Source organism: Camelus dromedarius, chromosome 17, assembly GCF_036321535.1.
Source record: "Camelus dromedarius isolate mCamDro1 chromosome 17, mCamDro1.pat, whole genome shotgun sequence".
Taxonomy (NCBI): Eukaryota; Metazoa; Chordata; class Mammalia; order Artiodactyla; family Camelidae; genus Camelus; species Camelus dromedarius.
In genome coordinates, this window is record NC_087452.1 from 35,346,629 (window position 1) to 35,360,942 (window position 14,314).

The 14,314-nt window shown below is 44.3% G+C and overlaps 2 protein-coding genes and 1 non-coding gene across 8 annotated transcripts in view; 1 reads left to right on the forward strand and 2 right to left on the reverse strand.

Moving 5' to 3' along the window:
- KLHL18 (kelch like family member 18) overlaps nt 1–8,832 on the reverse strand; it is a 47,713-nt gene extending 38,881 nt beyond the window's left edge. For 2 of the 4 annotated variants that reach the window (XM_010997275.3, XM_010997268.3), the window contains exon 1: nt 8,552–8,832. In XM_010997275.3, coding sequence (XP_010995577.1) covers nt 8,552–8,680 — 129 coding nt within the window. In that variant the 5' untranslated portion in view covers nt 8,681–8,832. Of the gene's footprint in view, nt 1–3,510; nt 3,615–4,796; nt 4,942–8,551 lie in introns of all 4 variants that reach the window. The other 2 variants (XM_031470203.2, XM_010997261.3) reach the window with 2 other exon arrangements.
- A 169-nt stretch (nt 8,833–9,001) lies between these two features.
- Nucleotides 9,002–14,314, forward strand: part of KIF9 (kinesin family member 9) — a 41,773-nt gene continuing 36,460 nt past the window's right edge. The window contains exons 1-3 of one of the 3 annotated variants that reach the window (XM_010997283.3): nt 9,058–9,153; nt 10,136–10,385; nt 13,767–13,864. In XM_010997283.3, coding sequence (XP_010995585.2) covers nt 10,349–10,385; nt 13,767–13,864 — 135 coding nt within the window. In that variant the 5' untranslated portion in view covers nt 9,058–9,153; nt 10,136–10,348. Of the gene's footprint in view, nt 9,154–10,135; nt 10,386–13,766; nt 13,865–14,314 lie in introns of all 3 variants that reach the window. The other 2 variants (XM_031470198.2, XM_031470197.2) reach the window with 2 other exon arrangements.
- On the reverse strand, nt 11,544–11,616 carry TRNAP-AGG (transfer RNA proline (anticodon AGG)). The gene has a single exon. It is a non-coding gene; the product is annotated as a tRNA-Pro (tRNA).

The window sequence follows — 14,314 nt, forward strand, 5'->3', positions numbered from 1 at the left end:
TCAAACTTTCGTGTGCACAGGATGTAAGACTCACCAGATTCTAGTTTAGCAGGTCTGAGGTGGGGTTTGAAATTCTGCATTTCTTACAGGCTCTCAGGCAATGCAGATGCTACAGGTACAATGAGGACACTCTGAATAACAAGGGGCTGAAGTAAAGTGGAAGAGGGAGGGATTACTGCACCTGGAGGGACATGAGAAGAGTGTCTTGAGAGAGCTGGGATTTCACACAGCCACTCTCCACGGACACAGCAGGGCAAAAGAAAGAAAATGGCTCGGGTCTTTGCCCAACAGAAGCATACAGCCTGGCAGGGAGGCAGCTGTGCAAACTTGTGACCGCAAGACAATGCTGAACAGACACAAATGTAAAGTGCTTTACGAGAACAGAAGGAGTGTTTGGACGATTCTCTTCCCTTCAGAAGAGAAAAATACAAAAGGAGCCTTGAAGCGTGGGTAGGACTCTGCTGGCAGAGGGGAGCAGATACTCCAAGCCAAAGGAATACTGGAGCAAAGGACCAGAAGTTGGAGAGCATAGATCTTAAGCGAGTCATCAGGTGGAAAACGTGGGCATCTAGGAGAGAAAGGAAGAGAGGGGCCAAGTCTGGAGGAACTGGAGTATCAAGAACACTGCTGGAGATCCTAGAAAAGTCACCCAGGAGTGGCAGTCAACACCAACAGAACATCCTTAAGCTTCTCCCTCTTGTATCTCATAGACGGCAGTGACGGATTTCTGTGAGCAGCTTAGAATAATCAGAGATTCAGTTAAATCAGCAGTCCTTCCATTAATCCTACCGAAAACCAGCCACCACCTGCTGCTCCTGCACTCCCACTACCCTACAGCCCTGCCCAGATGTCTCACTGACTTAAAGTGATAGCCTATGACATGTGGAAAAAAGACAAACTTTACCCAACGTGGGCAGGAGTGCCTTTAAAAACCACCAAGAGCTGAGCAGCTCTGTTCTACTTCCTGCTTGCCTGACAAGTTTCTGACCTCTGATTTTCTCTGTGGTATGGAACAGACATTCCTCCCAGAACAAGCCAGAATTGGTCTCTCTTGCTCTGGTTGTTAGCATCATCTCTCCTGACTGGGACAAGAAGGGCAAAGTCCCGTGAAATCCTGTGCTTGCTTCATGAACTATGGAAAATGCATTATACCTCTCTTAGGTACAACTCTAAGACCCACTCTGCCCTGTCCTGCCCTGATTCTTCGTTCACAAATAAATACTGCCTAGCTTCATTAATTCATCCAATCACTCACTCATTCAACAAGTTACTTCCTGAGCCATACTGTCTTGTGCAAGGAACTATGTTGGGCCTGGGGGCTACCTCTCCGACCTCGTGTCCTTCCACTTTCTTCCTGGGTCACTCTATTCTTATCACACCAGCTGCTTGCTGTTTCCCCAAAGTGCCAACTGTGCTCCTGCTTCACCTGTGCTCATCACTCCCTCCACCTAGAATACTCTTCCCTCAGTTATGCTCAGGGATCCCTCCTTCACTTCATCAGATCTCTACTCAGAGGGCCTGGCTCTGGTCCCTCTAACAAAAACAGCACAGCATGAGTCACTGGACATGTTATATCTACTTATTTATTATCTGCTACCCCCTAGAAGGTCAGCTAACACTCACACAGGCTTTGCCAACTCTGATCACTGCTGTGGCCCCAGCACTTAGGACAGTGCTGGGCTCATGGGGGGCACCGACATATCTGCTGATAACCTGTCAAATGGGAATGAAAGGGAAGCCACACAGAGCAGCAGAATGACGTGATTAGAGCTGAGCCTGAGGAAAAACAATCTGTTGACTGCACCAGCATCCTCCCCTAATGGGTCTGGAAGAATTCTCAGCATACTGCCAGAGGTAAAGAAAGCCCAGGTTAGGTGAAAGGTGGAGAGGGTCTGGATTAGGACAGTGGATTACTAAGCACCTGTTATGCAGACACCTCAGTAAAGGATTCAGTCACAGCTCCCACTCTCTGGAGTTATAATACTGTATATAATTATGTGGCAATTACTGTGATAAATGCCACAACATATGTGTAAAAGAGAGAGGATGAATCAAAGCCAACCTCAGAGTTTCAATCCTATGTGACTAGGTGGATGGTGTGCGATCCTTACACGAAGGGAACAAAAGAAAATATAGTTTAGAAGAGAAAAAGGCTTCATTTTCAGACTTAATGAGTATGAGGATCAACAGGACAAATGGAAATGCAAGTTGAGTGTTTAGGGACAAAACAAGGGGTTGAAATATAGATTTGAAAGTCATTTGTAATCTGCAGACTACGCCAACAAACCTTTAGTTGGAAGACAGGTTAGCACAATGTGTTTCACTGATCCTCAAGATAGCTCTGTCAAGGTCACATACACTTAGATTTTTACAAATCATCCCAGGGGAAAAATAAGCTTATAACATGTGTGCATCACTTAAATGTCTATCTCTTAGAGGTTGATTCCTTTTAAGTGACCATTTGAAGTGCAGCCACAGGGCTGAGCTAGTAAAATTCAGCTCTCAACAGCTGAAGCAGCTTATTGCAAAAGCTAAAGAAAGATCACTCCTTAGTGTGAAATGTTTCTGATCAGTGGGTTTGGATACAGAGACAAATTCTCTTTAGTGTCTCTCCAGCCCCACTGCACTGTAAGCAATCCAATCTCACTTGCCCACCTGGTAACAAGTCTTCACCAGTTTATCTTTTTTTTTTTTTCATTGTGGTAAAATATACATAACATAAAATTTACCATTTTAACCATTTTTAAGTGGACAGTTCAGTGGCATAAGTACATTCACACTGTTGTGCAACCATCACCACCCTCCATCTCCAGAACTTCTTCACCTTCCTAAAATGAAACTCTACATATTAAACACTCACTCCCCACCCCCTCCTCTCCCAGTCCCTGAGCAATCTCCATTTCACTTTTTATCTTTACAAATTTGACTCCTCTAGTTACTTTATTTAAGTGGAATCATAAAATATTTGTCCTTCTGTGACTGGCTTATTTCACTTGGCATAATGTTTTAAGGTTCACCCATGCTGTAGCATGTGTCAGAATGTCCATCTCTTTTTAGGGTTGAATGATGTTCCACTGCGTGTATGCAATATTATTCCACTGTATGAATGGAACAAAACATACCACATTTTGTTTATCCATTCACCATCAATGCATCCTTGGGTTGCCTCCATCTTTTGGTTGCTGTGAACAATGCTGTTATGAACACGCTTGTATGTCATGTGAATATCTGTTCTGGAGCTTATTTATTTATTTTTGTGGGGAGGGGGAGGTAATTTATTTATTTACTTACTTATTTATTTTTTTTAATGGAGGCACTGGGGATTGAACCCAGGACCTCATGCCTGCTAAGCATAAGCTCTACCACTGAGCTATTCCCTCCCACTTGGAGCTTCTTTTCTGAAAGGCATGTTCTCATCAGATATGCAGCACACTGCCCAGACATATTGGGCCATATCTGAACTACTGATCTTCTATTTTGCCTGCCAAATGCCCAAACTCTGGCCCTTACCTTCACGGCCCTGAACACAGCCGTCAGGTCCACGGGAACACAGGAGCCATCACGGTCTCCTCTGGCCTGCCATTCTGCAAGCAGCTGAGCATCCTCAGCTTCAACTGAGACAGAAAGGGAGCATGTTGTCTTTAGTTAATGCTTTGGAAATAGTCTGCTTCAAGCTTCAGCAGAGTTACAAGACTTTAAAGATGAGATGCAAACAGAACAAAAACTTCTCCTACGACAGTTATTCAGTCACCAGCCAGGATAGTTCCATGATCACCTGCAGTGATCTGGAAGAAGAGTTTTTCATTTCTGGTTTACCTGCACTCTTTAACAAGAGATGCTTCTAGTTTCTGAAACCACAGAAGCACATACTGGGGCAATAAAGCAAGTGTAATCCACTCCAAAAGCCTTAAACTTTACAAAGACTGTATCAGTATATGAACGTGTTTGGCCCACACCTGTTTTTGTAAATAAAGTTTTACTAGAACACAACCAGACTCATTCGTTTATGTATCGTGTACAGCTGCTTTGGTGCTACAACATCAGAGTGGAGTAGCTGCAACTGAAACTGTATGACCCACAAATCCTAAAATATTTACTGTCTGGCTCTTTACAGAAAATGCTTGCCATCTCTTGGTTCACACATTTTGATTCATTCTCTCTTCTTCCCAGCTGGAAACAAGTAATGATATGATCAGTTGTTTGGGTAGAAAAAGGTCTAAACTAACTGTGGGGAAGCTGGCTGCTTTCCATGCCAAAGAGGCAAAGGGAGTGTCAAACCCTAACAAACCACAGGAGGAAGGTAGATGCCAGGTTTATAATTTAGGAGGGGCTAGGAACGCACCTCTAGAAAAACAATGTGGTCTCATTTTCAATCAACCAGCCTACAAACTGAACCAGGCGTGGTCAAGGTGCAAACAATGGAGTCTCATGTACAAAACAGTAAAGGAACCACCTGCAGTAAGAAGCATCCCCAGACACAGGCTTCTGAAATACACCCAGCTAGCCAGCCAAGCTCCAGCAGCCCAAGGGTGAACCTCATGAATACTGCCGGGCTAGTTAACTGATTTTCCAAGATACCTCCAACTCTTTCCCCACCTACGTGTGAGGCAGCATCAAGCTCTCTCATACATCTCATCAGTGTCCAACTTTAACAGTATCACCCACAGCATAACTCGAAGAAGAAGAAAGAGCAAAACTGACTTTTTGATGAATATGAATTCATCAAGGAGCACATTCTTCCCCTTAGTTCTAATTACTCATTAAAAAGAGGCAATGCTGAAAATAAACACAACTACCTGAAAAAAGTCAGAAGAAAGTCCCAGGAATGCATGATATTCAGAAGCACTGTATTTCCCAATCAGGAGTCATTTCCAAATCAAAGGAGTCAAAAATTCATGTGTCCAGAAGACTAGCAGAAAAAGCCTGCATCTGTCTTCTCTCCTGAAATAGAACAGTGGTGTTGCATCTGGCCATACACATCACTGTCCTCCACGCTCAAAGATGACACTGCAGATGCTGTCTGTCCCCTGCTCTGCTTTGTACCATTAGCAGGCAGGTGAGTAATCCGACAAAGGATGTAAAAGCATCGCTTCCACCAACAAACAGCTGTGGTGGATCTCAGATAATACAGCTTTGTGCCTTGGGCAATCCCTTAATATCTCTAGGCCTCAGGGTTTTTTTCATCCGTAAAATGGATGGCTTTGATAGAGGACCTCTAAGCCTCCTTTTCATATGATTATTCCAGCTCTATAATTATACCTGCGTAACTCTCTACACTACACATAACATAAAAATGATGTGCATCAACAAGTCCTTCCCTCACTTCCATATCCTCCTCCACCTACTCTTTCATCACAAAATGAGTGTGACAACAAATTAGCTGAGATTCCAGACTCAAATGTGTGGCTCTTGAAGTCAGTTTCAGTGAAAACTGTGTACTTGAGTGTAGTGGGTCAAAAGGAAGTATTCTAATACTGTGCCTTTCACCCACGGAAAAGACATTTCCTTTTGAAGGCTAAATGCTCAGATGTGGATTCAAAACTTTGGCAGGGGCCTTGGCAAAATGCTGGGAAGACTGATGCCAGCAGATCTTTGAGGAACCATTTACTAGTGGTTGCAAAACAAAGTGTGTGTGTGTGTGTGTGTGTGTGTGTGTGTGGGGAGAGGAGGCTCCTCCCTCTTCTAAGATTATGGGTCAGTGAATAGTATGCAGGTTTGGTGATCCCATTCTGCTCTCACAAATAAAAAGAAAGGAGTATGTGAGAGAAGAATAGAAATATAGGAATCTGGTAGGTATAAATCTCATGAATAAGAAGAGGTTTGGAGAACACTCATTGCATCTGGGGAGTCTGCCAAATTTGCTGGACCCAGATGAATAGACAGATGAGGCCTGAGCACTGGGCTCCTGGCAGCCCAGAGGAAAAGGAGACGAAACCAACTGTTGAGAAGAGGAGACGAGAACTTCTGTGGATGAAAACCTCTCTACTCAGACTAAGCCTTATGCTACAGGGTGCCAAGAAGTCTTGCACTACTACCCTCCTAAACTTTAAGATAAAATGACTTGCCAAAGAGAAGTAGCATGGCTTTTTCTGATAGGAAAATACTATTCAGTTTGATTCATCATCCAAGATCCAAAGATGGGCTTCATGGGAATTGCTCCCATGACCAAATGGAAAATTTTGCATGTTTGAAAAAGTATGTGCATTTTTCTGAGAGGGTTCAGCACTTTCAGTTTTTCAAAGAGGTTCAAGTCACCAAAGATACAGAATGTGATTGAAAAATCTAATATATTACTCTTTTCTGTTATGCCTCTACTTAACTATCCAACAGGCACCCAAGGAATTTAAACAACAGATTTTCCCAAAAAGAAAATTAAGCAAGGTTCAGGAGTTGGCAGTGAATTCTGAGAAAGTGACATGCCTGCTAATGCTGCCTGTCACACTCTCCCTAAAACTTGGGAAGATAGAAAAGGTGACATGTTGTAAAGGATGAGTACAACTGACTTGAGGTAGATTAAATCACATGCTATCAGCTGAAATCAGTTCAGTCATGTCAGTGATAGAAGCGGCAACAGTAGAGCATGAAAGAACACTTGACCTGGAGTCCAGACTCCAGGAGTCTAGTCTCTAGTCCTAGCTCTGCTCAGTTCAATCTGCGACCTTGGACAAGCCTGTTCTCCCTGTGGGCTTGATCCTTATCTGTAAAATGCAAGCTATTCAAGTAGATCAATGGTTTGCAAACTCTTTTAAGGCAATGAACATAATGTTTAGATGAAACATCCAAAATTAATCAGAAGCTAAAATGAATTCAAAGTGGCAGGTTGAACATATGCGTTTACCCCATTAAGTTATTATTCATAAATATCTACTACTTACTGAGTATTCATTACATGATCGTTTTAAGTGCATTAACTAGTGGAGTCCTCAGCAATCTTACTAGGTAGGTGACAATCCCCATTTTACAGATGAAGGAACAGAATCACCAGTGCTGTTTTCATGGCTAATAAGTGGCAGAGCCATGATTCAAACCCAGGCGATCTGGCCCTTTTCACTTCTCTGTGTCTTCCCTGGCTCACCCTTACAGCCTAAATCTTAATCTGAAAATTCTCCCCCATTACTGCTTTTCACCAGTCTACTCACACCAAGTGTTAGTGCCATAACGAGATCACTCTTTTGCTTACAAATCTCTAGTAGCCTCAAAGTCTACTACTATGCAATCACAGTGGACAAAAATTTCTCATTTATATTTACTTCCTCTTCCTCCTTTAGTCCAGCTCATTTTTCTCAGACCTCTTGGTTCCACACTAAAGATGCTTTTCCCTCTCAGTCCACTTGACTCCTCTCCAGGAAAACTAATCTCCTTCAGGAGGGGTTTAGACTGACAAAAACCTTAGGCTAGGCATTATGCAAATAATACAACAAATTTTCTCATTTAACCTTCATACTAAGAATTAGGAATCATCCTTATTTTTACATTTGGAAAACTGATGCTTAGAGAGATTAAGTAACTTGCCCAAGGTTATACCTAGGATTGTAATCCAAATCCTTCTATCTCCAAAGCCGCACTCTTAACTATTCTACTCGACTGTCTCCAGAGGTCTGACTCAAATAAGTGAAAAAGGAAAAGTTTCCTTAACCCTATAGAACAAAGAGATCTCTACATAGTTCTGTTTTTGTTTTGTTTTTTTCCAACAGAGTCCTTCACAAATGCTGGCAGCCTTCTAGCCAAAGCCCACCACGGAACACGGCTTGCAACAGCATCTCCCCACCTGGAGGGCTTCTTCACGTGGCTCAGCAGCTGAGCTAAGGAGTAGCACAGCATGCCTCTCCAGTGGGAACGGATGCAAAGCACAGGACGAAGTCTGGCTCTTGTGCCCAGAATGCCAATAGGGAACAGGTGGTCAAGAAATCCCTCTCCCCACGCAGCCCATCAATCCATTCTCCGAGACCTTTGAGGTGGTGGTGCTGGGAGTGTGCCTTTCAGTGTCGGGAAGGATAGCTGCCCACCTCAAAAGATTTCCAGATCCGAGGTTAAAAGCTCTTAAGAGACAAGGAAGTAATCTAACAATCAAGGGCAAGGAATGACTCCTAAGGAAAAGCCTACACCTCTACAACAGCGCAGCTAACTTCGAGGGGCATAAAGAAACGTCTATGGTGGCAAGAAAAGGTGCTTCCGCGGTGCCCGTCAGAATGTAGAGACGGCCACGGCCACCGCCCCTTCTTACCTAGAGGGGCTGTAAGTCCATTTTCTCTTGTCTGTGTAACAGAAAAGGGAGGCAGGCACCCCAATGTCTCCATCCATTCTGAGGGCCTCAGCGGCGCCGTTCTCAGCCTTTCCTTCTAAGGGCTAAGAGGCTGTCCCTATCCATCTCCCCATTCGGCCCCAATCCCCCTCTCCCACTGTGGCATCTCTCTCTCCCCTACTCGCTCTCCCTCCAACCTCCTTTCCCCAACCCTCTGCGCACTAGACCTCTCTTCCCCTATCCCCCACCTTTCTTCCCTCCCCATTGGGTCCTTTGGCTCTCAGCCTCGCGCCGTCCAGCCCCCGGCACCTTTAGCGTCACGTCGCACAGCTTGCCCTGCCGCCGGATCTCCTCCATGACGCCGTAGCCGCGACTAGGCAACTCGGACACGGAGAAGTGCACCAGGTCCTCCAGCTCCTCCGCGCCGTCCTCCACCATCTTCCCCGGACGCCGCGACTGCGCAGGCCTGGCCGGCCGACTCCAGACTAAGCAGGGCGGGGCGAGGGCGCGTGCGGACAGCAGCCCGGAGCGCAGGGCTGGAGTTAGACGGGCCTGCGCGGCCGCCGTAGTCTCAGACTACTCTGCGCCGGAAGCCCAGCCACCCTGCTTCCTGGTTCTTGCGCATCTTTAGTTCCCTCGCTACCCCGACCCTGACTTCGTGCTTGCAGCTGCCGAAGTCTTTCTAGACTAGTTGGTCCCATCTCGCGTCCTCCTGATTCGGCCCTGACCCTGCCTGTAACTCAGCAGAGGACCGCGGATCTCATTTCCGCCACCACGATGTACTTCCGGGATCTCCGGAAGCGGCCCGTTGCCACGGCGACTGTGTACACAGCCCGGCAGCGGCGCGTGCCGGTTTTGGGTCTCTGCTCACGCAGCGGTCGCGCTGCTGGAGGGCTCCTGCCTCCCGAGCGGTGAGCGGGGGTCGCGAGCCGCTGGGGTTGGGAGAAGGGAGGCCGGAAGGGGGTTGTCCGCCTGGGCGGCAAGCAGTTGCTGAAATCTGAACACAGCCCGAGTGTCCCCCAGCTTGGTTCGCTGATCTGTGAAACCCTGACCGGGGAGGGGGCGGTATCGCGGGGACACTTTCAGCCTAGCTGCGGCTTAGGGTCTTCGGATCTAACTTTCCTAGCTCCAGGAGGGTCCTACGTCGCTCCTGAGGTTTACAGACCTCTAGTCTTCTGAACCCTTCTGTATTCGTCGGTTTTCTAACTGAAGGGGCTTCGGGATCACCAGCCCCAATCCTTCGCTTTACAGACACGGAAACCGTTTTAGAGAGGGACAGGAATGGTCCCAAGGCCCACTGCCTCCCAGACTCCACATAGGCATCCAGCATGTTGGGTTAGAAAAGGGGGAAAGGTCAGTTCTACCTGGATCTGAGTCTTTTGTTTAGCTCAAGGCTAGGTGCAAATGCACCTGGACCGAATTTGGGCGGGGTTCAGATGCTGCTGCCTCTCTGGTGGCTATGAGAGTTCAACATGAAAGACTCTGTTCTGGACAGAAGCTCTGGAAGATAGGGTCCTACCTGGTCCTCTCCCTTTACCGAGCTTTCAGGGGTGCTTGGTGGCGATTCTGTTCATTCCCACCCCTAAAACAAATGAGAAAACCATGAGCCTCTCAGCAGGAAGGTCTTCTGGTGGCCTCAGCGGTTCTCTTATTTACACCAGAAGTATCTAAGGGTGGTGCCCATGAGAGAGAGGCATTCCCTACTAGGTCCTGAGGCAGAAAGACCCTACTAAAAGGAAGGACTTACAAAAAGGAAGAGTGTGGTGAGGGGCTGAAGTTGGCTTCTTGCCGTGGTGCCTGGAAACCAAGTGTCCTCCTGGAAGGGCTGTGGGCTCAGGATTGGAGGTGGTGTGGGAGGGGAGTGACATCATGTGCCCTTTGGGACTCTCTCAGTAGTGACTGAAGATGGACCTACATGTGGAGATTCAGCCACCCTCTGACTTCCAGCCATGACCATGACCATCACCACCAATCACCATTTTCTTGAGCACCTGCCCTGTGCTGGGCATTGTTCTGGACTTTGAGGGGGGATTCAAAAGAGATAAAAGGCACAGTCCTGCCCCTTAAGCTGCTTATAATTTAATTTGGGAGCTGAAACCCACTCATATGATGCGGCGTAAGAACGGTGACAAGCGTTATTTCAGTAAGTGCAAGATGGCATGGGGTCCCCAAATGTCTGGGTGTTGAGGGACCACTGGGTAGGGAACTCACAGGAGGGATGCAGTTAACAGAGAGGGCTTGCCTTAGGTGGATATGGCTCGTGGCACAGGTGGAGCCATGGGTGTAAGCATGGGGAGGGCCTTGGGAAGCACAGGTAGGATGATTGCATGTGCATGTGCATGTTGGCAAAGTGCTGGGCAGAAAAGGGACAGGCTCTGAGGGGAGGGCTTTTCTTGGAACTGGCCTGTGCTGACCTTGGGCTGTCAGTGGGTAGGGGCCGCTGGGAGGGAGGCTTGGACATCCGCCCCTAGAGCTGCCCTTCATGGTCCCTGGGCAGCATCTTAGCTTTCCTGGGCAGCAGGATGAGCCCTCGGACTGGTTTGGGGAATGGTTCCCAGAGCTTTAGAGATGGAGTGTAAATGTTTGCTTGAGTCCAAACACACCTCCCCCCTACTCTCCATTTTCCAATAGCCTAGATCAAAGTGAACTTGAAGATGAGATACTCTCTTCAGTTTCCTCAGTTGGGGAGTCATGTTAGAGCTATATGTGACTTTGTATTTCTAGAGCTCAATTCTGCAAACAAAAACTTTAGAACTGAAATTGGACAAGCCATTCTTCTTACTCACATGAATACCTTTCAGATTCATTTTCTCAAAATTAAAAGATCTGAATTTGGCCTTCAAAAATCCCATAGTGGCCTGGAAAATACATCCATAAAATAATTTCTTGAGGAATGTGAGAAGTGGTCACACACCCTACAGCAGGCAAATATGAAAGTAACATGTTTGATTATTTGCTTTGACATCTGAAGGGCTGGTAATAGGGATTAGAGTTTTATTTTGCCCACTTGTTGAAGCTGTAAACTGAAAGGGCAGGGCTTGTCTCTACTTAACTTGCTTCTGTAGAGATACTTAAGGCCACTTCATGATAGTTAAGATAATTGTGAGAGGAAATCAAGTGGTGATCACAAGTTGTAATTAGAAATGTGGAGGGACATTAATATTTTAAATATCTGGAATCATGTTTATCAGGTAACACTCATTTAACCTCTCTTAGATAATATCTATAACATGTTAATATTCTTTTTTTTAGAGGGGAGGTAATTAGGTTTATTCATTATTTTTTAATTAGTTTTTTTTAGTGGAGGTACTGGGGATTGAACCCAGTACCTTGTGCATCCTAGGCACACACTCTGCCACTGAGCTATACCCTCCCCCTGTTAATATTCTTTATTTAATGTGCTTTTTTTTAAGTGAAATAATTACCTAATTAAAAGAAATCTGTCATGCGTGACTTTTTCTTTACAGTCCATCTTGAAAATTAGCTTTTTAAAAATATTAAACATCTTATCAGTTTATTTGTTAGAGGCTTTGCAATAGCACGAGCAAGCTATTTTTTTTCCCTTAACAACTGTGTTGACATTGCTGTTTTCCAGTTTGAAGATGAAATCAAGTCACCTCCCTATGCCTCATGTTTCCCTAACTCTTCATAAAATCAGTAATTCCTCTGCTGGTTGGCTTTTTCAAGTGTCCAGGAGTTTTCTTTAGCCTTAACTCCCCTATTCTGCCCCATGAAAGTACAGGTTATTTTAGGTGTAAATGCCTCATTTCTTATTGAACTGGCCCAACCCAACCAGGGACATCAAAAGAGAAGTGTATGTCGCAGCACATGTCCTGACCCTCAGGTCTTGTCTCGATTCAAAGTCTGTTTTGTGTATTGTGGCACATTAACTCTAAATGAGTTTTTAACATTCCTTGTGTTCATGGTTCCATAAAAGTGAAATTACTGAAATCTGAGAGCCCAGTTTTAGGACTACATGGCCATAAACTCCTTGATGCTATTGTTCAACTTATATTTTAGAAAGGAAAAAGAAAAAAATTAGAATTATCTTAGAAAAACTTATATGTAAAATTTGAAATGTTTCATCTTGGAACAATTTAAAATTGTATTATGTTAATTTGCCCAATAGTTTTGAACAATTAAGTTATTTGGCATATTTTCATAGACCTTTAACTTGTTTTCTAGTATTACTTAGCTAGATTTATCACAACTGGTGATGATTACAGATGGATTTTTAGCTTTCCACAGAGCTTTTGACATTTTCTCTCAATACTTAATCCTTTGTCATCAGTGTATAAGAGGCACCTAAAAAGCAAATTAAGTTTTAAGTCCCCCTTAATGCAATAAAAATCAGTGCAATTATTACTTCTGTTTAAGAACCCTCTTTGCTTCCCCGCCAAATATCCACCCTATATCCATCCTGGTTAGAACCAGAATTTACCTTGTAATAGTATTAAATAGGTTTACCCAGACAGTCTCAGGAGAGGGCCTGGTGCGATTTGACCAATGAGACTAGTAGCCAATAAAATGTAAGCTTTCTTAGTTATCATTTGGAGGGTGTACAATTGAATTTTTAAAAATGTTTATGAAATACTTTAATTGGACAGGATATTAGAGATCAATTAACTCTCCCTGCAATACAACAATCCATTTTGTAGCATCTCTACTAGTTGGCATCTTGACTTTGCTTGAGTGTTTATGGTATTTATGGCCCTTCCCTTGAGAAAGTCTTTTCTCTTGTAGGACAACTCTATATAATAAGAAAGTTATGTACCTCCCTGTCAGTTATATCTATAAGCTTTCATACTATTTGATGATGCTACATTCAACATTTATTTTAACATTTTATTATACATGGTAATTATTTGTGGTACTATAAATGAAGGAATACAAATATATGTGTGTCTACCTGAAAGAAAATGTATATACATAGCTAGGTTTTAGGAGAGGCAGAGGAGGTAGGGGACTGTGATTTTTCTCTCAATGGAGTGGCAGAGAAAAAAGGATATTTGACTATATAGGCTAGATTAAATATACTTCCAGGGAATCTTTTTCTGATCTAAGTTAGTCTAATGGAGGTAGAGGAGGAGATGCTACATCTGAAGTAAGGCATGTTCATGAAAAAAAATCAGTTCTAATTCATTTCATAGTATTTTAGAGGAAAATATAATGAATAAGGCAAAGTATAAGTGGACTCAAATTCAGAACATTTCTAGAAACCATATTTAAAGTTAGGCCACTGAAGGGAGCATTCTTTTTGCTTTGAATTTCAGTCTCTTAGGGGGTCATTGGTGGAAAATGGTGAGACCCCCTATAAAGTAGGAAGTACATGGTCTTGTGGAGCAGCAGCCTGTGGGCAGAGCACTGAGAATGCTAGGGGGTAAAAAGGAAGACTGGCTCTCAGTGGGAGAGGAAAACATGGACCACATATCACCCTTTTCTGATATTCTGATATGAATGACACCTCCCTTCTAATTGTTGTTTGATGATTGACTACTGAAAATGTTTGCTGTCTTCTTTTTAGCTAGAATGGGTACTAGGAAAAAAGTTCATGCGTTTGTCCGTGTCAAACCCACCGATGACTTTGCTCATGAAATGATCACATATGGAGATGACAACAAAGTAAGTGCAGTGTGTTTGCCTTCACCTGTCTGGGCATCTCTCTGTACCCGCTTGCTACAGTATGACCCTGTTTGCAAACAACCTTTTAAGGACCAAGACAGAATTGGTAAAAGTTCAGATGGAATCTAGAGTCCTTCAAGTCCAAAGCACTCCCCTACAATGCTGTTGAGGAAGCTCATGAAACTCCCATTTTAAATTGCCTTTTTGGTTAGTAAGTTTACCTTATCCTTGTATCTGACACAAGACTAACACTTATCAACACTCACAAAACTTTCTGGTGACCAGATCTGCCATTATACAATCTCCCAGGAAGTACAGTAGGAATGTCTTAAGTTGATTACTGTTAAACTTACCAAAGCAGATGGCGAAACTCTTACTAAGAGAACTGGAAAGATTTATCCATCCCCATGTCCCTACCACTGTCCTGAGAAGTTTTCAGAAGCCTATGAC